General features: G+C 36.8%; 2 protein-coding genes across 3 annotated transcripts; one reads left to right on the top strand and one right to left on the bottom strand.

Moving 5' to 3' along the window:
* Nucleotides 1–8,662: 8,662 nt before the first annotated feature.
* On the bottom strand, nt 8,663–15,745 carry LOC119580905 (protein SDA1 homolog). Of its 2 annotated transcripts, none has more exons than XM_037929139.1 (4): nt 15,617–15,745; nt 12,853–13,076; nt 12,292–12,483; nt 8,663–10,636 (listed from the first exon to the last, which is right to left on the bottom strand). In XM_037929139.1, exons 2-4 carry the CDS (start codon nt 13,051–13,053, stop codon nt 8,900–8,902), a joined length of 2,130 nt encoding a protein of 709 aa, XP_037785067.1. In that variant the 5' UTR covers nt 13,054–13,076; nt 15,617–15,745; the 3' UTR covers nt 8,663–8,899. The 2 variants fall into 2 exon arrangements, with proteins under 2 accessions (XP_037785067.1, XP_037785068.1); XM_037929140.1 differs by having other exon boundaries at nt 15,604–15,720.
* Nucleotides 15,746–16,373: 628 nt separating this feature from the next.
* LOC119580904 (dehydrogenase/reductase SDR family member 4-like) lies at nt 16,374–22,961 on the top strand. The gene is made up of 7 exons (XM_037929138.1): nt 16,374–16,654; nt 18,603–18,780; nt 20,595–20,672; nt 20,860–21,006; nt 21,259–21,393; nt 22,307–22,362; nt 22,659–22,961. The coding sequence occupies exons 1-7, from the start codon at nt 16,512–16,514 to the stop codon at nt 22,771–22,773; spliced, it is 852 nt and encodes a 283-aa protein (XP_037785066.1). The 5' UTR covers nt 16,374–16,511; the 3' UTR covers nt 22,774–22,961.
* Nucleotides 22,962–24,382: the final 1,421 nt, after the last annotated feature.

Raw genomic sequence — 24,382 nt, 5'->3', positions numbered from 1 at the left:
TCCTGTTGATAAGTTGATAATAGTTGCCACAGCTTTTGAGAGTTACAGTAAGTCAAATTGTTCTAGTCACTGAAGAAATTCAAACTACTGTTGGTGGAAATGCACCATAGGTAATATGTTATGCAACTTGTGTCTGTTGAAAATGAAAAATAGAAATAATAATAATGTCAGTTTTAGTATCCAGGCATATACTTTTCTCATATTAACATAGTTGTTGTACCACTCTTAACTTTTGTTTATAAATATGTGCATGGTCTGTAACATTAATTAACTTTACTGAGGACTTCATTTCATTATTATTATTATCCATTGATAACCATCCATTTTAAATATCTTGTAACTAAGGTCACTGATTATTCTACTAAAGGTACTTTTAAATACACTTCCCATTTATGTTTGGCTATGTTCTTATGTATTCTCTCCATTATTTACATTATATATATGAATACATCTATAGAATATGCAATGGTATAATTAAAAAAAAAAAACTTTCATTATTATGTAGTAAATTAAGAAATGGCTGAACTGGCAACTTTTCAATCTGTGCTAACAACTCTGCTACACAATGCTATGTTAAGACATTGTATATATTTGTACATTTTACTTAATTTTTCATATATCTTACACTTACCTTTTATAAGAGATGCACATAAAATGAAAGTTCAAATAACTTTTTTAAGATTTTAGGGTGAACTACTACATTTAGATGTGAAATTCTACTGTTTATTAGTCATTAAAAAATAAATAGTATACCTTCATACTGATTGTTTTTATACACTGCCCTAGGATATCTCCTGATTGAAATACTAATGCATTACAATATGTAAAAATGATGTTGCTAACCTCACAGTATTTCTCTTAAGCCTAATGATGTAAGTTATTAGGCTTAATCAATCTGTGGAGAAACAAAATTGAAGACAGTTAATGCTGCCATGGAAAAAGGAGAGGAAAAAGGGAGGGGGAGACAGGAAGTGTAGAAGGGAAAGTGGGTAGGAAGGAGAGAGGGAGACAGACAGAAACAGAGACAGCGTGAAAGAGAGAAAGAAAAAAATAAGAAAGATGATAAAAAATGAGAGGAGGAGAGAATAAGAGAGAAAATGAATGCACACCCAAAGATGGTAATTAATCAAATTAATAAATAATTATAAAACAAACACCAAAGTGTATACCTTAAACAATTTTATAAGAAGCAATTCCTTATTATCTTCCAGTGAAGTCCTGATTTGACATCAGAATAAATGATTTTTAAAATGAAACCTACTTCATTAATAGGCAGATAAGAAAAAAAAATGCTTTAGAAGTTCCATAAGAACAGCTTCAACAGTTTATATACTCATAAAACTAAGATTTTAGAGGTTACTCTGTAAAATAGGAAAGGCAGATAAGTTAATGACAATAAGAAAGGTCTAATTCCTAAAGATGAACAAAGGCTACTAAGATTGTCACTAGAAGTAGGTTTAATGAGAATTACTCTGTTCAACAACTTTTATTAATTACTGTTTTATACATACTAGGAGTATTACATTTTCTAGAATACTTATATAGTCTTTATGCTTCAGCATTTATCTCATCCTGTTGATAAGTTGATAATAGTTGCCACAGCTTTTGAGAGTTACAAAGTCAAATTGTTCTAGTCACTGAAGAAATTCAAACTACTGTTGGTGGAAATGCACCATAGGTAATATGTTATGCAACTTGTGTCTGTTGAAAATGAAAAATAGAAATAATAATAATGTCAGTTTTAGTATCCAGGCATATACTTTTCTCATATTAACATAGTTGTTGTACCACTCTTAACTTTTGTTTATAAATATGTGCATGGTCTGTAACATTAATTAACTTTACTGAGGATTTCATTTCATTATTATTATTATCCATTGATAACCATCCATTTTAAATATCTTGTAACTAAGGTCACTGATTATTCTACTAAAGGTACTTTTAAATACACTTCCCATTTATGTTTGGCTATGTTCTTATGTATTCTCTCCATTATTAACATTATATATATGAATACATCTATAGAATATGCAATGGTATAATTTTTTAAAAAACTTTCATTATTATGTAGTAAATTAAGAAATGGCTGAACTGGCAACTTTTCAATCTGTGCTAACAACTCTGCTACACAATGCTATGTTAAGACATTGTATATATTTGTACATTTTACTTAATTTTTCATATATCTTACACTTACCTTTTATAAGAGATGCACATAAAATGAAAGTTCAAATAACTTTTTTAAGATTTTAGGGTGAACTACTACATTTAGATGTGAAATTCTACTGTTTATTAGTCATTAAAAAATAAATAGTATACCTTCATACTGATTGTTTTTATACACTACCCTAGGATATCTCCTGATTGAAATACTTTTGCATTACAATATGTAAAAATGATGTTGCTAACCTCACAGTATTTCTCTTAAGCCTAATGATGTAAGTTATTAGGCTTAATCAATCTGTGGAGAAACAAAATTGAAGACAGTTAATGCTGCCATGGAAAAGGGAGAGGAAAAAGGGAGGGGGAGACAGGAAGTGTAGAAGGGAAAGTGGGTAGGAAGGAGAGAGGGAGACAGACAGAAACAGAGACAGCGTGAAAGAGAGAAAGAAAAAAATAAGAAAGGTGATAAAAAATGAGAGGAGGAGAGAATAAGAGAGAAAATGAATGCACACCCAAAGATGGTAATTAATCAAATTAATAAATAATTATAAAACAAAGATTAGCGAAAAGACTTGAGGATTTATATAGTTTTCAGTTGTCTCATAGCCGTCATTTCGACATTTCTGAGTGAACCACCGTGTTTACAGCCAAACGACTTTGCAAACTACCTGTCTCGCCTAGTTTCTGACCTGCAAATTGCGACTGCACCTCTCCTCTCTCCAAGGAACTGCTTATTATACCTGCCATATATATATATATATATATATATATATATATATATATATATATATATATATATATATATATATATATATATATATATATATATATATTTTTTTTTTTTTTTTTTTTTTTTTTTTTTTTTTTTTTTTTTTTTTTTTTTTTTTGAAGTTATATATATAATTTGAGAGCTGTATCACACTGGTGTGTGATACAGCTCTCGGGGTGAATTAATACCTATATTGGATCAGAGGTAGCAATTCTAAGATTCTCCTTCCAGACAGGAAGCACGCAGACAAGGTTTTTCTTTTACTCCCTACTCCAGTGCTATTCTTCGCTCCGTCCCCCCCCCCCCCCCCCCCGCTCCCAAGTTGTTTCTACTCCCCTCGTATCTCTTACTCATCCCACTTTTACCCCTTCCCTCTCTCAGTCAAATTCTTTTGTCATTCCAAATCCAAGCACCCGGATCTCTACCATTATTCTAAATCCAGACACTGCAATCTTTATCTCCCCGGTACCTACCCCTCCTCCTCACTGGAGCCATCGCATAAGACATTAAACGTTCCACCCCAGCATATACCGCATCCCCTCCTACATCAGCCTCTTCCACCACCCATCAAACGGAGCTGTATGCTATAAAGAGACTGCAAATTCAGCTGCTAGTAGTTGACTTACCAGACTGACTGGAAGCTATCTTTTAAAGGACATGCTTAAGTTAAATGCGCCCACTTCAGGCCACAGCGGCACGGCAGGAAGCCAAAGGGACACCCTAACGAAAAACCTAGACGTCATTTCAAACTCGCAACAATTGTCAGCATCTTTTATTAACTGTGGACTTTAATGAACATCTCATTCAATCAGTATACGATTTCCTCGCAGTTCCCGAAATTTCCCAACGTGTATCCAGGGTAGATATCTTGACCCTGTTATATCGGATCTAACAAAGGACTTTATCTCCAGATCATCAGTAGGCAAAATAGGAACGTCTTATCACCCTGCAGTTATCTCACACCTTTCCCTCACCCCGAGCAAACCGGTAAGGTATGAACGCAGAACTGCAGTCACAAGACTGGGGTGTTCTCCTGGTGAGGAATGCAAATGACAAAGCATCCTCCATCACCAGCCTCTTTACCAAAATGAAGGAGAAATGAGTCCCTTCACGAGCATACATTGCAAAATCAGGGAATCAAGCCTTGTTTGGCTACGGATCCATTTTACCTCCAAAAAGAAATATAGATTGTGGAAAAGGTACAAGGCCAACCCCACAAGACATTAAAACTCGATACAAAAATGTCTACAAAGTAGTGACGGTCACATTCGAATTGGCCTGCAACAGATGGCAAAAAGGAAACAAATAGGAAGGCGTCAACTTCCGAGGCAGGCAGCAAGGATTGGTGATCGCTTGTCTGAGAGCACCAAAGGGAAAATCAGGAATTCACCTCCACTCAACAAGCCAGATAGAACAATTGATTCAAGTAATCGGAAGAAAGCTGGCCTGGGAAGCTTATTCAGTCATAAAATAACTGCCAGTTAATGGTATACTTCCAGAGATACCCTTAATACGACATGGACAAGTCTCGTCTTCAAATCTGCCACACTAGAACAGAGATCCTGCGCCTTCCACCGAGTGTGTCACAGAGAGTTCCTCGCTAAATTAGTTTTTTTTTTTTTTTTTGCAGCTATTTGATGATTACCTCATTGTAAGAACATTGCAAATAGTCATCCCAGGAGAGGCATCAGTGATGATATAATAAAGGAACACCTGAAATCTCAGTGTATGCTGAGGATCATGATAGATAGTACGTTTAGCCGCCAAGACCCAGGCAGTGGTTATATCCCGCTCTCCAGTTGCATCCGACATCATGAAGGACAAGATATAAAGGAAAAATATTGCCCTGCCACTCGATGACTTTATATCACTCCTCGGTGTGGACATAGACAATGGTTTAAGATTGAACAGGCACGTCAGTAGGATCAGCAAAACAGTTCTTTGACACATCACATCTGAATCACAAGGCTCAGGGGCAGCGGGTGCCTCTCCCACTCAGCCTCCGTCTTTAACAGCACGGCCGAGAGAGAGTTTGGAAAGCGGAGCGCTCAAAGTTCCGAGGTCCCGATCTAGCAGCACGAAAGGGGAATTTATTCACAATCATATACGCAACAACACATAAGGCAACAATGTTGCCTTATTATGCAATAAACAATCAGTTCCCTCGTCCTTGCAGCTAACGAAAGTAAGCAAAGAAATATAAGATTTTGAAAGATAGCTTTCTCTCTCTCTCTCTCTCTCTCTCTCTCTCTCTCTCTCTCTCTCTCTCTCTCTCTCTCTCTCTCTCTCTCTCTCTCTCTCTCTCTCTCTCTCTCTCTCTCCTCCCTCCCCCCCCCCCTCTCTCTCTCTGTCTGTCTGTCTCTCTCTCTCTCTCTAACTAAAAACACTAAGGAGTCTCCATCTTCTTTCGCCAGATGGTGCTTTATAAGTCACAGGTACATTCAGTGCTGGAATGTTCCAACCCTTACTGCGTGGAACGAATATGTCTGTTGGGCAAAATTCAGTACAGGGCAGTGACACTCATCTCTAGAATATCCAGTGAAGCTGATATACATATTGAAGGCCTTCAGCGTCTGAGGAATGTAGCAGGACTAGTTGTCTAGTTACCTAGCCCTTACCCTTGATGGGTAAGGGCTAGACAATTAAACGGGAATACCATGGCCAAGGCTCCCCCAGGCTGTTCATGACTGCCATAAAGTCTGCCTTTCATCCTTTCAACACGGCTCTAACACATTAGGAAGTTGATAGTAGTAGTTGGAGAAGAGAAGATAAAGGGAAGAAGAAAAGACCATGTAAAAGGCCGAGGCATTAGACTCTAGTTTCCTCCCCCACGACAACAACGGGTAGGGGTTGGGCGGGCTGTTATACATATTGATGATCTCAACGTCGGAGAGATGTAGCACAACTTACGGTCCTATGCAAGGCTCGGCACTTAAACATCCCCTCACCTGGCGCCACTCAAACAGCAGCCGCGGCGGAGTGGACGTCTGGCAAGAGCAACGCATCAGAACTTAGCTGCCCTAAGCCCTCCCGCGGGGACCACATCACATTTCCAGACATTTTATTTGTGGGTATGTGGGCTTGTGAAATAATAGTTAATGGCTAAAACAAATACATGTGCTAGACATCAAAGGCCATATAGCACTAGGTAAATTATTGTGTCGAAAAAAGTTAAAATAAGTTAACGATTAAAATAAGTGGACAGAAGAAGGAAAAGGACTGAGGGAGAAGAAAAGACCATGCACAATTAGTTGCGGCGAGGGGCCGAGATCCAAGACTGGAGTGAACCCCAACATTGAGCCTCAGTCTCTGTCTCCTAAGACCCTCATGTAAGAGACTATAGATGCCTCTAAACAATAGTTGTGACTGGTTGGGCAGTGATAGTGGTTATAAACACTTGACACTTTATTAATGAAGAGCACTACATAGTGAAAGGGTCACACGAAGATGTCTTGGGTAAGCGCTGAGCGCGGATCGCGTGTCCGGCCAGCCAGCCCAGGGGCTGGTGGTGTGGTGGTGACCTGCACACGGTGACCGCTGGGCACAAAATACGAAGACTGGGTCATGCTAGGTCATGTCCCAGGCGGTTTCCACCAATTAATGGATATCACCCATTCAGACTTCTAAATATTTTGTAAAGAGAATCCTATCTTAGGACGGTTTAAAAGATTTCAAGATAGATGGAGAGAGAGAGAGAGAGAGAGAGAGAGAGTATAGTGACCGTTCTCGTGATCTCTCTACGTATCACATACCAGAAAAGCCATGTGTCTTATCTTACAGTAACTCTACTGTCCTTAGCCGACTCCAACAGGTCTACAGCGGTGACAATGACGAAGTGACCTTAGAACACGCTAATTCCACCCTTATTGCTTATAAGCAATTCCCATGATGTCATTATGATGTCTTTGTGTATAATTATGTCTTGTTTATACTCAAAATGTTCGTTGGAAAATGCTTTTTCTGAAGCTTTTTATAGTCTTGTAAACACCATAACTTTGTTCCTTCACCTCGAAACTACCCTGTGGCCATATGTATCGGAATTTGTGTTAATTCAAATTCTTTCATGTTTTCCATTATGAAATGTTTAAAAACGAAGTTGTTCATAGTAATTTCTCAGCAGTCGAAACAGAGCGCTCGCCGGAGCGGGCCTCTGGCAGGGTCTCCTCGCTCCTCCCTCGCCGTCTCTGCCACGCCTGTCCACTTTACTCCAGCTACCTACTCCCACAAAAATATACCTTAGAATCAGTGACAACTTTACCTCTACATCTCAAGCGCAAATAGCAGTACCATCACTGTGGGGACGCGTCCTCCCCAATTATTACACTGGCGGCCGCCAGTCTCTCTCTCTCTCTCTCTCTCTCTCTCTCTCTCTCTCTCTCTCTCTCTCTCTCTCTCTCTCTCTCTCTCTCTCTCTCTCTGTATGTATGTGTGTGTGTGTGTGTGTGTGTGTGTGTGTGTGTGTGTGTGTGTGTGTGTGTATGTATGTTTCCATGTGTTTGTAGATAGGTAGATAGATAGATAGATATATAGATAGATAGATAGAGAGAGAGAGAGGGAGAGAGAGAGAGAGAGAGAGAGAGAGAGAGAGAGAGAGAGAGAGAGAGAGAGAGAGAGAGAGAGAGAGGAGAGAGAGAGAGAGAAGAGAGCAGAGAGAGAGAGAGAGAGGAGAGAGAGAGAGAAGAAGAAGAGAGAGAGAAGAAGAGGAGAGAGAGAGGAGAGAGGGAGAGAAGAGAGAGAGAGAGAGAGAGAGAGAGAAGAGAGAGAGAAGAGAGAGAGAGAGAGAGAGAGAGAAGAGAGAGAGAGAGAGAGAGAGAGAGAGAGAGAGAGAGAATATGCAGAGAGAGAGAGAGAGGAGAAAGAGATAGGGAAAGAGATTGTGATAAAGAACGAAAGATATCAGAATTGCCAATAAGAAATAAAAGAGGGCCCGCTAATACACTTATCTATCTATTTATGAGAAAGTAGACTGGAAAGTATTTAGCAAAATAGTATTGGACGGTTACATGGTGTATGGTGTTATTTATCCTTATCTTGTGGATGCCATAAATCATGAGAATTCTTATTTCATACCTACTACATTCATTCACAACACATGACCAACGTTCAATGAGACTAAGAGGTACCAAGGAAATGAAGCAATGGATTTTATTTTTTGTTTTGTATATACCAAATATTTGGGTATCTCTAATTATATACCCAATTTGTTCATGATAATAGTGGCACGTGTGCCTTTGGTTCAGGAAAACAAGGGGGTTACAAGAGAATTGGGGTTATGGGGATGTTTACCAGAGTTTGCATATGCCACATATTATGAGAATTCTGGTTTTATACTATATTCGTCCACATGAGAAAATCAGGTGAGAACAAAACCAGAAAACACTTAAATGACTGACTTAGGGAGATGAAGAGGCACAAGAGCCTAAGGAAATGGAGTGGGTTGGGGGGGGGGGGGATGTAGCTGGGAGAAACTTGCTAAACAGTACCATAATTGCTTCCTCATACTCTCTATCTTCCAGCAAAAGAAAAGCAAGCAAGCAAGCAGGAAAATAAACTACCATTTTTTTTTTATATAAGCTTGTGGTCAAACAGATCAACTGATTTTTATACTTCCTATGTAGTATAAGCAGTTTGCACAGTGCTTGATGAAGGGAGACTTAATGGCTATTAATGGATATTATTCTTTGTTTTATATATACACATATATAATTATAAGGACAATAAAAATAAATGTCATTCACATACAGAAATATATTTGTATCCTTTTCAACCAGTGATATCAAAAGAATGATGAGTTAATATTAGAATTCTAATAGCAAGAAATTAACAATTACGAATATATCTATACAATGCTTTTATAGAATGAGCAATATCATAACAAAGATGAATAAATACTGATTTTCTAATAGCTGGAAAATAAGTCCAAAAAATATATTGTACAAGAACTTGTACAAAGAAACATTAATTTACTTAGTAATTTTTCCTCTGCTTCAGCAAAGAATTACGAAGTTTCATTTGTTTGTCTCTGAAAGACACCTTTTGCTTGTGTGCTACCTTGTGTTTAACCATCATGTAATTCTTAGTTTTGGCTTTCATCTTATTTGTTTTTGAAGCATCTGGATTCATCCGCTGACCTTTTCGAGAGCCAAACTTTTCTCTGCCTTCTCTGCCTGCCAATACAGTCTCCATTCTGGCAGCCTTGTCATGTTTTCTCTTCTTATAGATCATTTCAATACTTTTTAAGGGAACAATCTCTCCTTCGCTTGGCTTATCAATATTTTCAAGCTTTCTTTTTGCATTCTTTATCTTTTTACTTCCACTATATAATTCAACTTGTTTGGCTGCTTGTACTGCTGCAATTCGTTGAAAATCTTCATCTGTGAGAAATCTAGAGCTTGCAATATCTGCGGCTTTCTCTGCACGTTCCTTTGCTGTTAATTTCATTACCTGGTTTATTGCTTCCTTGTTAGAAAATATCTTTTCGTCGCCTTCAGACAAAATGGACCCATCTTTGGAGTCATCCATATCAACCCATTCATCATCATCCTCCTCTTCACCCTCATCCTCCTCTTTCTCTTCCTCTTCATCGTCACTTTCATCACATTCCATATCATCATTGCGAGTCTTGAAAGTTAGAACTTCTGCTCCTGGTATATAACCTTTTGCAATGTTCCCTCCAAATTCCTGCTGCCCTTCTTCAGTTCTTAATTCTGTTGGAGCACCACGATCTTTCTTCGCCAAAAGTTCAGGCTTTACCTCCCTGTAAAGAACTATAAGAGATTTTGCTGCTGTTGAAACTCCTTTATCTTTGCTAGATTTGTATTGAGCCAAGTCTTGTAATAAGTCTTCTGTCATACCATGTGGATTCCTGGCACACAATTCCCTAATTGCATTCAGACCCATTGCCATAACTTCATTTGAATATCTTTCAGTTACAAAATTGTTTGCAAGTGTTCGGACAAGTGGTTCCAAATCATCGGGTGATGCAAGTGGGTGGGCGGCTTGAGCAGCAAACACCATGACTTTGGTGACCTCCTGCTGATGTGGGAATAAGAACCGCTGAAGAAGTGGATAAAAGTTTGGAAGGTAAAGCTGATGAATACCAATGAGGCGAGAAATAAAGTTCATAACCAACAACTTTACCTCAAACCTTTCATTCATTTTTTCTAGACGCTTATAAAGTTTGTCAGCTAAATCCTGTGGATCATGAATCAGATGCAGAGCAGAAAAGTCAAATACATCTTTCTTTTTCTTTTTGCCCATATTTTTCTTTACGACACTCTTAACTTTTGCTAATTTGTTAGCATTCTTCTTACTTTTCTTATTCACTCTTACAGCCATCATCGTTGTCTTGAGGGTCTTGTTGCAATCCTCCTCATCACTTTCAGAATCACTGCCGTCATTATCTTTTTCTTCCTCATCCTTCCCAATAAAGAACTTGATGGCTGCAACCATTATCTTGGTTACTTTAGAGAAACATCCTACAGTTATAATGTTGACAGTCTTGGCATCATTCCAAATCCTTTTGTTATACAATTCAATCATAATGTCTAATGCTGTTTTGGATGCAACAGCATGTTTTGCTGTTAACATCTCATACATAAAATTTTGCAGTTCCTTATTCAATTTCATATTCTTTCCCTTTGCATTGATGTTCTTTATGTCTGTTATTATGTGCTGCTGAAGGAACTTGCGGAGGGCTTTGTCCTGAAATGAAAGAAAAAATAATTATTGCTAACTCAGTAAATGCTTTAGAAATAATAAATCCTATGTTAGGGGAACCATCTGCCTGTAGAAAATAATAATATATGGTCTCAGTGGAATTTTTGCTTGCTTGTTTTTTCCCTTTTCTCTCTTACTCTGTTCTAAACTACAAAGGAGGTGTCACAGTCAGGTTTCACAAAGCACAAATGTATGCTTCAGCTGAGATGGAATTTACATATATGTGAATCATACTCTGTATGGGAGAAACTGGAAAAATTTTCTACATTTTAGATAAACACTAGTTTATCTAAATTGCAAATGTTTTTTTTTTTTCTTTTCTTTTTCTTTTTTTCAAATTTGGCCTTAAATCTAGGTTATCCATCATACAGAAATCCATGATAATGCTATCACTTCTTAATGCTTTATACACAGGAACACTCAAGGCACAGTCCATTACTGTTTTTTTGTACACAGACAGCTACCCAAGTACTCAGCTACCAATGATACAAAAATTATATAAATAAATAAATAAATAAATAAATAAATAAATAAATATATATATATATAAAATATGAAAAAGAGTAATGAGGTGATGAGATAGGTAACTGACTCCTTAGTGACTAAGTATTTATAGAGCCATCTATGTGGATATATCATGTATGTCATGCCATTCCATCCGGCACCAATGGGTTAACAAAAGCACTGATACACTGACTCATAAGCAGTGTGTATATATATGAATAATGCATACGTCACCCAACTTTTAGCTGCAATCAGAGTGTGTTTGTTTACAGTTATCCTCTACCTTCACCTCTTTCACCAGGTATTCTTAACATCTGTGCCAATATCTACTTTTTTGCACTTCACACAACAGACCAGCTGCACCACAATATCTTGATAAAAGCTTGTGTATCGTATATGCCTTTGCAGTATCTGTAAATTTTATAGTAACAGAAGCTCAGGCCACAATTTCCCACCCAAACTGATGATTCTGATCTCAGAATGTTCAAAATACAAGCCTCCAGGGGGTGTCTTTGGAACATTTTAACATTATGTCTATAATGCTCACAAAAAAAAATTATAATAAATAAATAAAATAAAATACAGATGATATGATCTCAAGGCACCACATACTGACATATTCTATGTTTTTTTAAATATTGTAATATTAGAAATACTATTACTGGGTTAAAACATTGGGTTAAAACATTGCAGCATTTTCATATTTTCCCATACTTAACTACCAGTCAGAGTCTACAGAAAAAAATTGGGATAAAAGTGCAGAGATCACAGAAACAGTTTCAATTAAATTTATCAAAAAATATAGACAAGAGGTTCAGTGTAAAAAATCCTTTACAATAGGAAAGAATCTTTTCACTTCTCCCATTGAAGAAAGGCAGAAACCTTTATGAAAAGACCAAAAGAAGGGCCCTTAAACTGCTGAATAAGAACAAATACTTCTACTTTAATAATAATGTGATAAATTCTCACTCAATAAAAAGACTAAGAACATAATGGGGGGGGGGGATTTAATTCATAGACACAAGTGGGAGGGGGGTGGGAAGGGAGAACCAATTCCTATAAGGAAGTGGTAGTAGAAAGGTAAAGAACCAATGATTTAAAACAGACTCACTACCAGTATAAAGGATATAACATACCTGGCAACGCAACAACTGGAAAAAGAGCATATGGAGTTCTAAAGGCGAAATGAGGTTCTTGTTTCTCAGGAACATCAAGGCCTTCACTAGAGACATTCTCATGTGCGGGTGCAGGACAGATGCATGACGCTTTAGGATGGCCACTAACTCTTGAGGGAACTCATTCAGCTGCTCAGGATAAAACTGGGCCACCTATCAATGGAAAAAGGAAAAATAGTGTCTAATAATGCCAATCTACATTAAATATTAAACCTAATTTGGATTTTCTACTAAAATATCATCATATTAACTGCACAAAGTCAGAGCCACATAAAATATATATTCACATAGAGGTACATAAATAAACACAAACACATTTATATGTATGGTCATTGTTTATAATCTTAAATAATCTTAGTGAATTCTTTTAGCTGTCTTATGGTTTATCTACAGAGAAATCTTCTCTAAGGACATTTATCTATTACCATACTTTCACTTAAGGGAAAATATTATTATTTTAAAAAATGTACAGCAACTTCCATAGAAATTAAAAGAGATAACACAAAGAAATAGGTTTCAAACCTGTGCTAAAAACATAATAATTTCATGAAGCTGGTTATTGTACACTGTAGGATTCTGCTCAAATATGGCACATGTAGCTTTGTAGACTGCATGCTGCCTTTCAAACTCCTCTGTGTATGAGGCTGCATCACGCTTGATCAGGTTCTGTAGTTGTGGTAAGTTAGATGGTAGCTTGTTGTTATTTGCCTGACAAAAAGGCATCTTGGCTTCCTGATAATGTCAACCTGTGGAGAAAATAATACAATTTTCAATTCATCTAATTAAAACTTGTGACTAAACCTTGTGTGATAAGTATAGAAAAAAATTCAGAAATTCAGTTATTCAGAAATATTATTACACTTATTTGAGTACAACCAAGATATAATATAATGACCATTCTGGGGATGAAATATATCTTAAGAAACCGCCAATGTAAATCTCAGGAATTTAAGATAAAGTATCGGAAATGATGCTGGAATTCCTAAAGCATTAAATTTGGAATATTTTTTCAGGAAAAAGAGAGAGAGAGAGAGAGAGGAGAGAGAGAGAGAGAGAGAGAGAGAGAGAGAGAGAGAGAGAGAAGAGAGAGAGAAGAGAGAGAGAGAGAGAGAGAGAAGAGAGAGAGAGAGAGGAGAGAGAGAGGAGAGAGAGAGAAGAGAGAGAGAGAGAGAAAAAGAGAGAGAGAGAGAGAGGGGGAGAGAGAGAAGAGAGAGAGGAGGAGAGGAGAGAGAGAGAGAGAGAGAGAGAGAAGAGAGGGAAAGAGAGAGGGAGAGAGAGAGAGGGAAGAGAAGAGGAGGAGAGAAAGAAGAATTGGAGAAGGAGGAGAGAGAGAAGAGACAGAGAGAGAGAGAGAGAGAGAGAGAAAGAGAAGAGAGAGAGAGAAAGGGAGAAGAGAGGAGAGAGAGAGAGAAGGGGAGAGAAAAAGAGAGAGAGAGAGAGAGAGGAAAGGAGAGGAGAGGAGAGAAAAGAGAGAGATAGAGAAGAGAGAGGAGAGAGAGAGAAGAAAGAGAGAGAGAGAGGAAGAGAGAGAAGAGAGAGAGAGGAGAGAGAAGAGAGAAGAGAGAGGGAGAGAGAAGAGAAGAGAGAGAGAGAGAGAGAGAGAGAGAGAGAGAGAGAGAGAATGATCTTCCAAAAATTGGGGGTAAAATGCGATTTTCAGTCAATTTTGCTGCATACACCTAAATGTACCTTGTTTGTTCCAAACTTATATACAATATTCAAAAACATTACATATGACTTATTAGTTCATGAATGTCTAACAAATGTTTAAATACTATACATGACTAAATTGGAATGGTTCACACTGATTCATAAAGTTTACGTTTTTGGGTATATTTACTATGAATTATGCCCTACACTGGGACTTCCTGGTAATATACTGTAGCTTAAACACTAATTAACCTTTGTTCAATTGTTCTCAGCCTATGCCACTGGTTAAGGAGCATGCCATTTTCCAGACACTGGTTTGAGCCAACAATGGCTTTGATGAGCCCAGGACAGGGCTGATGTTGCAGAATTTCATCCTCGGTGCAATGTAACGGGCTCCATCATTATCCCAGGACTTAGTGACCATATCATTATTCTCATACATGCAGACCTCAGACCAACAATACAAAGACAGAGACACAGATATATTTTCCTCTTTTCCAGGGCTGACACATACACAATCACACAGGACATCATTAACTACAGCAAGGATTATTTCACCACATCTACACACAAGACCCTTCACTTCAAATTGGGACAGCCTTAAACATACCATCCCCACATCCATGGAAAAGCACATACCACAGAAAACATCTTCAAGCAGACTTACACTTCCCTGGTTCTTCAGGGACCTATAGACAACACCTTAAAAAACAATGACTCTACAGATGGACGCAAAAATACAGCACCCCAGAAAATTGATTTCAAATAATTTTCCAAAAACAAAGAAAAGAAAACATAAAACTAACTTCCACCTACCCTGCTAACAGAAACAACCCAAAACACTTCTTCAAGTTCTTCAAGACATGCAGACAAGACACCACTGCAATCACAGCCTTGAGAGACTCCAGCAACACTTTTGTGACTGACCCAGAACACAAAACATGCTTACTCAACACTTTCAATCCATTTTCACACACAAAGACGCCAATACACCCAACATACCTGATAGGCCTTACTCTCCAATCCCGCTGCTTGACATTTTGACCAATGGCATCCAAAAACTACTGACAACACTAGACACTAACAAAGCCACTGGACACATGCGTGTTATGTGCTTACCAGAGCCCTGCGCATTTTCTTATTTCTTCTTTTCTTCTTTTCTTATGATTGAGATCGAGACTTGAGAAAACGATTTTGTAATTATCAACACCTGTTTTTCCTAATTCGTGTATTTAATGTATTCCTTTATTTCTATTATACTCCTTCAACATGATTTGATATCTCCCTACTTTTCCTAATACGTGGAACAAGAGTGGAACAACGGGCAGTAAGGGAAGGGCCTGCACGTCGCTTTCCACGGCGGGCCCGGCGCTCAGCAAGGAGGCCGTGAAAATGGAATGGCATCACCACCTACAGCAAAATAACTTATGTAGGATCTTATTTTCCAGGAACAATAAAAACTCTCTTTTTCTGATAGTACTAACCTGAACTAGTAGAATAATATAAGGGCTTTTCCACTAAAGCCTGAAATGTGACACACCATCAGACACCACTACTCAGTGTGAGAAAGGTAATTTCTGAATCAGTAATGTTATGAATATCACAACTGAACCCTGCACTTACGACGTAGACCTACGTTTCATATAATTTGCCAGCACTACCCCGTGGCGAGTGGGTATTGGTCCGGAGTGACAGGTCCCGCACGTGTTTCTCAGGCCATACCCAGCGTTGTATGGCCAGGGTGACGACACTGCTGCTACGGTCGTCACGCTACTCTTTCGACATTTGTCTTTTATTTCCAAGATGTTTGATATTCGGCTTTTAAATGTCTTTGTTTTGAAAGAGTAGAATCCATTACCGAGATTAGGCAAAATTACTGGTTGAATTTATTTTTAGTTATTAGATGTATCATGCAGTGTCGTATCCTTGTCGGAGGTTTGTGCGTTCGAGCATTTTTATGCCTTTTAATGAGAAAAGTAAAATAAAAAAGTGATAATGATAAATAGACGCTTTAAAGAAAATTTATTTACCATTATAATGCGAAAATGTCACTTAAAAGTCTTGGATGTTATACTGTTTGTATTTGCTAGTGTTGGTCCTTCGAAGATTTGACACCATTTTTATTGTAAAATTGCAACACGATTTATCCAAAATGTTATTTCGAAACTTTCATGGAAAAATAGTTGAATTCTGAATGAGCCAGTGTTTACAACAAGACCCCCCCTTCCCCACAGTCCAATCCCCCTGAACCCCCTCCCACACATCCCCCACCCCTGCCCGCCCCCTGCCCATCCCCAAGAGCCCTCCTCCTCCCCGTCGTCCCCTTCCCCTAGGGCCTCCTCCTCCCTCTCCCCTCCCCTCCTCACCTCCCCTCCGCCCGAACCCCATCCCTCCCCTCCATCCCTCCGCCCCCACCGCGACTAAGCACAAGTCACCATCCAAGGTCCTTCCAGAGGCCAAGGACGAGCGATAACGGGTGTGTCACCGGGTGAACATATAAGCAAAGGGAGCAGCCTGCCTCTGAGGTGATAATGGTTGCTGGAGGAGTTCTAAGCGCCTTCCGGAGTGTGCTGCGGCCGTCGCACCAGAGGCTCAGGATGATCACCACCTCGGCCTGTGCCAGTCAGCGGTCCCTGGCTGGCAAGGTAGCGATTGTCACGGCCTCCACTGATGGGTAAATCATGAGGAATACGCTGGGATCTTCTATGTTTTGTGTTGTTTGCCAAAAGTGTTTTTTTTTTGTGTGTGTGTTCCTTTTTATTCTCTGTGAAAAGCTCTTTCCAGCTCCTCACTATCAGATTTTTTTTTTTTTTTTATAATTGTTACATGCCATAGAATCAGTTATTATAATAGAATAAGTGAAGACTTCTGCAGTGACTTTCAAACCAAAACTTTTTTCTAGTAAATATATTATTGGCTGTGTTTTATCTAAACCCTAATGAAACTTGCCGTGATCTGTGGTTGGATGGGATATTAACTGAATTCCGTGACATTTGCACACTGCCAAGTAATTGCCATAGCCTCCAAACGTACATTCTGGCTATGATCCATAAATCTCCTCAAGATATATCCTGGCATGATAAAGCTTGGACTAGTTCCCTATATCAGAGGTTCTCAAAGTAGGGGTCCTGATCCCCAGAAGGGTAAAAAAATAATTTTGAGGGATTGTGAGATCCTGTAACCCCTTGTGCTCCTCCTCCTCTACCTATCTTAGTACTTGTAAGTGGAGGTCGGCCTCAGCGGTGGTCAGCCTGCCCAATGCTTGATAATGCATCATAAGGCCATGTTCTGTTCATGCTTTCTTTACTTTATAATGTACTCCACACTAATGCTCTTGTAATATTGATAATAGTTCTACTTTGTTCCTGGGGTAATGGGTCACAAATCTATCAAAGTAGTTTGTAGGGGTTGCAGCCAAAAATGTTTGAGAACCCCTGCCCTGTGTGATGAATCACTAGGGAGTAATGTGGTGTAGAGGCCTCAAGGATCACTACAGAGCCAGTCACAGATAACTGGGTATCTGGAAAATATTTATAGTTACATAAGGACTACTCTGAGATAGAGGAATATAATTGTAATGTAAACATGATTTGTAGAATTAACATTATCAGATGTAAAGAATAATTTGTGTAACCCTACAACAAAGAGTCAAAATCAGCAAGACTAAACATCAAGAAGTTCAGCAGCCACCCTCTTCACTCTCCAGCAATTGTCAACTAGCTTGCATATTTTGGGACTAGTAGGTCTTCCTGGTGATATCCTTCAAATAAAGTACCCATACAGTCTGTCTTGCCAGAATATGTGTTTTGGTGATTTGTTGGCCTTAGCTAGTGAGCAAAAACCAGTGCATTCTTGATTCATTTGTGCTGTCAATAATTATGTTACATTCTCTGGCAGTTGTCATCCCCCACAAAAATTGTATTAAAAATTGTATCACTTTCATGTGTGAGTGTGTTTTACTTGTTCATGGGCTGCCTTTTTAAGCCAAAACCAGATGCCACTATATGTAATGAAATATATATCATGATTATGCTATTGATCCATGAACCAGAGGAGAAAAAAGGATGTTACCTTGTGTATTTGCCTAGGGGCAAAGTAGGCTTATATATGAAGTTTTTCTTTTTATTAACTGGTATTATTATAAAACTGACAAAATAATAATAATTCACAAGCCAAGTTTATTTCCCACTTACATTTGGTTTGCTTTCCAAGTAGTATGGCCTTAAATCACATCCTCAGAATTGATGAAAAAACAATGAGGCAAAAGGACTGATGCCCTTGTGTATCTTATTCAGATTTGTAAATGTTTACAAGACACCCACAGTTGCTTTCAAAATGGGTATATTTTTTGTAATTATTTTAGCTATATTGGGAAACAATCTAATATCCAACAAAGCATAGCTTCTACACTCCAGCTGTGGATACAAAAATGTCTTTAGGCAATTTACTTGAAATTAATAAAGAAACTGTTCTTCAAAGCATCTAATTTAAACTTAGTAAAGGATCTCTTAAACTATCAACATAATACAGTAATTGTATGTTGAATGAATTTTGAAAACTAAGTAATAGAAACTGAATACTTCCTCCCAAATACTATTCCTTGAAAATTATTTCTTTTGCAGAATTGGCCTTGCAATAGCTCGTCGTCTTGGAGAGGACGGAGCCCATGTGGTGGTTAGCAGCAGGAAGCAGGCAAATGTAGATAAAGCTGTTGCTGAGCTAGAAGGACTAGGGTGCTCTGTGGCTGGTATACCATGCCATGTTGCAAAAGTGGATGATAGAGAGAGACTCGTAGCTAAGGTAAGTTTAGGATGCTTAACTTGTCTTCAAATATTTGATCAAAGAGTTTCAAGTAGATTCTCTGTATCATTTTTAAACCAGCATTTATTGATGATATGCTGTTCAGCTTTATTGATACTGATTACCCCTAGTATCATTTTCACATGCTGATCTCTTTCTCTAACTTTGTGAACAGATGCAGGAGACTTATCCCATTTCTATTTCTATTTATCATTAGCAATAATTTAATTTATAAAGTATGATCATCCATGCAGTAACTAGGTAATTGGAAGTTCATTGAGCCTCAGATTTTAAAATAAATTTCCAGACTTATAGTTCCATTTTGAATAACAAACTTTAGATTACAATTGAAAGCATTTTAACATATTATAGTTCAAATCTTTGAAGATGTTAATAGAGTTCTAAGATGTATTGATGTCTTCACTGTACTGTATTTGTTTTAGAGTTATTGATAAAGTATTTACTTTTAGCTCAGTGCCACCAGGAACATGCAGTGTCCACTGTAGTTTTGTGTTGTGAAATGTGTTTCTACTTAGATGACTCCACAAGTGCTCAGCTACTAAGGAATCAGGTAGCAGACTTCTATGACCTCACCTAATTTTGCCTTTCCTTGAGTGTTTTTTATTTTTTTTCTTTTTCTGATGCCATTAATACCCATGCTGTTATTATTTTTGTCATCATGGTTATTATAATGGTATTAACATGCTAGTAGCAATATAAAATAAAAATATTTCCAAAATCAAGGAAAAGGGTTAAGAGGCAAGACTGGTATTTGGCTCTGTGGTGACTAAGTACTTGCTGAGCTATATATAAATTTATACACTAAACACACTGCAAGCACGTCATGTACATACATGCTATCCCTGGCAGCATTGGATTAATACTTTTGTGGGTTACTGCATAGATAGTCTCATATAACTATTAAAATGGTATTTTCATGCTTACGTGATAAATATATGACCTACATCAATTTGACATATGATTAATAATGCCTAGGAAATATAATGAAGATTCTGATAAGGAATTCTGATTACAAAATATAGCTAACACCTGGACTGAGTTCCTTTGTGTTTACTAGATGAGAAGTAAGTCACTTCACATTTTTATATTTTGTTCTGGAAACTAGTTATAGCTAATACACAGCAGAAACAGTTTCAGCTTCATGCACTTAGATGATTTTTCTGTTTAAAAGAGCAAAATAAGCTCTTTGATAACATTTGAAAGAGAAAAAAAACATTGTATATACACAAATTAATAATAGTTTTATTAGAGTAAACATGCATTTCCTGGTTCCCAATCTGTGGTCTCTGGAGCCTGTTATCATAGTTATCATGTAGTGGTTCATGAGCCAAGTTCAAAATAGCAGTTGTTTATATTAAGGCTGTTAAAGTAGGCTCTCAAAATTTCATTATTGTTTTTTCTTTTCTATTTATTTAATTGCATACACAGTTACACACATCTTTCAGTTTGATATGAGAATGGGAATTAAGTTCATAAACTTAGGAAAATTATTGTAAATAAGGAAAATCCTTGGTGGTAAAGAGTTTGGAAACTACTACTACATATCTTTTATTTTCAATTTTTATGAAGTGCACTACAATACTTGGGACTTACTTTCTCTAAGATTATGGTCTTGGTTATGCTAGACACTAGCCTTCTGTTTTGCCACAGAGGTCTAACACAAAATTACTATACAAATGCTGGATGATTAATTGATACAGATCATTTTTAATAAACTCATAACAGGTATGTATTTGGCATTATATACTATTTGACAATAAGTGAAAACACAACCAAATTATTATTTCCTACAGACAGTTGAAAAGTTTGGTGGTATTGATATTCTGGTTTCAAATGCAGCCGTAAATCCCACCGTTGGAGGAGTCCTTGATGTAAGTTATATCCCCATTTTTAATTTATGTAGATTAATGTTTTTTTCATGCAAATAAATCTATTCATTCAGTTTTATTTTGGACTCATTCTCATGTTCAAAATGTAGCTGTTATCATAATGATTTCCTATAATAACTGCTCTCTTCACTATCAAAATAACATAGCTTTTATGTTCATTCCATTACAGTGCCCAGAACCAGTATGGGACAAAATCTTTGAAGTGAATGTCAAAAATGCTCTTCAGTTGTCACAGTTGGTTGTCCCTCACATGCAAAAACAGAAGGGAGGGGCTATTGTTTATGTGTCGTCCATTGCAGGTTTCCATCCCATGGGTGTAAGTAGCTTCTGCGAGATCTTATTGCATTCACTGTGTATAGTCATTGTGCAAGTCATTGTGTATATTTTCCATATCTTAAATTTCATTTATTAGGAAATGCTTGACTTTGCAGTGTGCATGACAATTAATTTTTTATTTATTATTTTTTCTTAAATACAAAAAATAGTAATCATGATGTAGTTATGGTATGAATGGCTCTGTTTACAACTTTTTCTCCTTTTTTGTCTTATTTTACTTCTCTCTTTTCAGTTGCTTGGAGCTTACAGTGTAAGCAAAACTGCTCTTTTGGGACTGACAAAGGCTGTTGCTCAGCAGGTTGCATCGGACAATATACGTGTCAATTGTGTAGCGCCAGGAATTGTCAAAACTAAATTTTCATCAGCGGTAAGACTTCATCCTTGATTTTAATGTTCTTACAGTATTTGTTTATTTAGTTATTTGTTCTACCAGCATTTTCTTTTTCTTTTTAAGTGTCTGGTGTTATATTACACCAGAGGGAAATATTATGTCTTGAACGTGTGTTTGTATATATTTGTCATCCTTTTTTCTCCTTTAAGTATTTGTGTTATTTCTTTCCTTCCTTTCATTTTGTGTGTTAGGTATCTATGCTGTGAATCATTATTTCTCAGCATTCATTACTCCATTCTTCAGAAAGATTTCCAGGATATAACAGTTTTAACCCATTAATGCATGCATACCCAGTCCATTTTGATTTTATTTTGTTAATGTTGTTTGTAAATAGCTGGTTCCAGAAATGTTTAGTCACCAAAGAGTCATTTAGTAGGCTCTTCTGTTTTCACCTGTTTATGCTTTTCTTTCACCCTAGGAAATAATTCTATCATGTTATATTTCTAATATCATAACTGCCCTCATCAGGGCAGTTATGCCCTGATGAGGGCAGTTATGCCTGCTAATATGTCCCTCTGTGAGTAAATACTTACAGAGCCATCTATTTGTAAATAATGGACAGTACATAAACCTGATGCCAGCAGGTTCATTCATTATACTTTTTTCCAGGATTTGAATTAAGTGTGTGTGTGTGTGTGTGTGTGTGTGTGTGTGTGTGTGTGTGTGTGTGTGTGTGTGTGTGTGTGTGTGTGTGTGTGTGTGTGTGTGTGTGTGTGTGTGTGTGTGTGTGTGTGTGTGTGTGAGTGTGAGAGTGAGTGAATGAGTGAATGAGTAAGTGTGTGTGCTTTATTTTGAAATGTTGACTTTGAAATTTCTAATATTAGAATATGTTAAAATGTTTTTTCCCATCTTGTTGATATTTAATTACTTTATATTTATTTATGAACAGTTGGTTGACAACCCTGCAGTACTTGAAAAAGTAACAGAACAAGTGCCCTTAGGAAGGTGAGACAATTTTATTTTTAGAGTAAATTTATCCATTATAGAATATCCCTTTTCTTGAATGCCATGAGGATGTGGCAGGGAAAAATATGTATACATTTAGTATATTGAGCTCTCTTGAAAGTAGTATAATTTAAACAAATTTAATATATTACTTCAACTATATTTGTATGATATTTAACTGCAAGTGAAGTTTAAAAGGCCCACCTCTGTGATTTATATTACTTTTAAGTATTGTAATAACCTTATATTAAAATGTAAAAGGTGATAGTTAAAGGGAACCATTCTTTTTACCACAGAATTGCTGAGCCCCATGAGATGGCTGGAGTGGTGTCCTTCTTGTGTAGCAATGATGCATCGTACATAACAGGAGAGACCTATATTGCTGCTGGTGGGATGCCATCAAGGCTATAACTATCCCAGTGAGGTGCACAGTATTTTGAAAATATTATTAATCACAGTTTTTTTTGTTACCTAATTATATCATTAGTGATCATGTTACTTTGTTTATAAGGTTAAAATAAAAATGCTAACAAATCTTTATTTTAGAAAGTTTTATTTTTTAAAAGTAATGCTGTAAAATAAAATAGACTATAAATATATGTATTTCTTTATTTTTCCCTGTGAAAAGAACATTCACATCTCCTCAAACTATTTGTATTCTAGTAATGGTTACCTTCATAAATGGACATTAACAACAGTCAGACATTGAAAGCTCTGATTAATCTTATGTTAATAGTAAAAGATAATGCAGTGCTACTATAATATATCATTCCCGTTATCTTAACATTTCACTTTCAAAATGTTATTAATGTTAATATGGTTCACAAAAACAGAAAATGGTGTTAAATTTGCACTGTTTTATGTATTACTGTAGTTAACAAATTATACAAAATGGTGCTAATATGTCACAAAGAATAGTTGACAATGACACTGATATTTATTGTATTCATACTGTGACAGCCAAACACATATTTGTGTTCAAGTGAGTAAGTGTGTGGGTATGCTGAGGGGGTGATGCATGGTATGTGTATATATTATGGTAAGTAGAATATCTAGTTTATCATTCAGGGTGGGCCAGTAACTAATGAATCAGGTGTGTAACAAAATTATTTATATAAATTTAATAATGCATTTATTTATTTATTTGTTATTATTTTTTTTACAAGTGCATTTGTTTGTTTGTGTGTGTTTATGTGTATTTGTTTGTTTGTGTGTATGTGTGCTTGTTTGTGTGTATGTGTGTGTTTGTTTGTGTATGTGTGTGTACTTGCTTGTTTGTGTGTATGTGTGTTTGTGTTTGTTTTTGTGTATGTGGTTTGTTTGTGTGTGTGTATTTATTTGTGTGTATGTGTGTGTGCTTGTTTGTGTGTGTTTGTTTGTGTGTATGTGTTGGTTTATGTGTATGTCCCAGCAACTAGTGAATCAGGTGTGTAACAAAAATATTTTTATAAATTTAATAATGCATTTATTTATTATTTATTTTTACAAGTGCATTTGTTTGTTTGTGTGTGTTTATGTGTGCATTTGTTTGCTTGTTTGTGTTTGTTTGTGTGTATGTGTGTGCTTGTTTGTGTATGAGTGTGTTTGTTTTTGTGTATGTTTGTATTTGTTTGTGTATGTGTCGGTGCTTGTTTGTGTGTGTGTGTGCTTGTTTGTGTGTATGTGTGTGTGTGTTTGTTTTTGTGTATGTGTGTGTGTGTTTGTTTTTGTGTATGTGTGTATGTGTGTTTGTTTGTGTGTATGTGTTTGTTTATGTGTATGTCCCAGCAACTAGTGAATCAGGTGTGTAACAAAAATATTTATATAAATTTAATAATGCATTTATTTATTTATTTATTATTTATTTTTACAAGTGCATTTTTGTTTGTGTGTGTTTATGTGTGTATTTGTTTGTTTGTGTGTATGTGTTTGTTTATGTGTTTGTGTGTATGTGTGTGTTTGTTTGTGTATGAGTGTGTGCTTGTTTGTGTGTATGTGTGTGTATTTGTTTGTGTGTATGTGTGTGTTTGTTTGTGTGTTT

Source organism: Penaeus monodon, chromosome 14, assembly GCF_015228065.2.
Source record: "Penaeus monodon isolate SGIC_2016 chromosome 14, NSTDA_Pmon_1, whole genome shotgun sequence".
In the NCBI taxonomy this organism is placed as follows: domain Eukaryota; kingdom Metazoa; phylum Arthropoda; class Malacostraca; order Decapoda; family Penaeidae; genus Penaeus; species Penaeus monodon.
The sequence above is the reverse complement of the archived record's forward strand: the minus strand, read 5'-3'. Positions and strand labels throughout refer to the sequence as shown.

Excerpts from the sequence above, each read along its gene's own strand:
- LOC119580905 (XM_037929139.1), bottom strand. The coding sequence starts at position 13,053 with ATGCCTTTTTGTCAGGCAAATAACAACAAGCTACCATCTAACTTACCA. Across the intron at positions 12,484-12,852 it reads TTATTATGTTTTTAGCACAG|GTGGCCCAGTTTTATCCTGA; the intron begins GTTTGAAACCTA and ends TTCCATTGATAG. Across the intron at positions 10,637-12,291 it reads TCCAGTTGTTGCGTTGCCAG|GACAAAGCCCTCCGCAAGTT; the intron begins GTATGTTATATC and ends CTTTCATTTCAG.
- LOC119580904 (XM_037929138.1), top strand. The coding sequence starts at position 16,512 with ATGGTTGCTGGAGGAGTTCTAAGCGCCTTCCGGAGTGTGCTGCGGCCG. Across the intron at positions 16,655-18,602 it reads GTCACGGCCTCCACTGATGG|AATTGGCCTTGCAATAGCTC; the intron begins GTAAATCATGAG and ends TTTCTTTTGCAG. Across the intron at positions 21,394-22,306 it reads AAACTAAATTTTCATCAGCG|TTGGTTGACAACCCTGCAGT; the intron begins GTAAGACTTCAT and ends ATTTATGAACAG.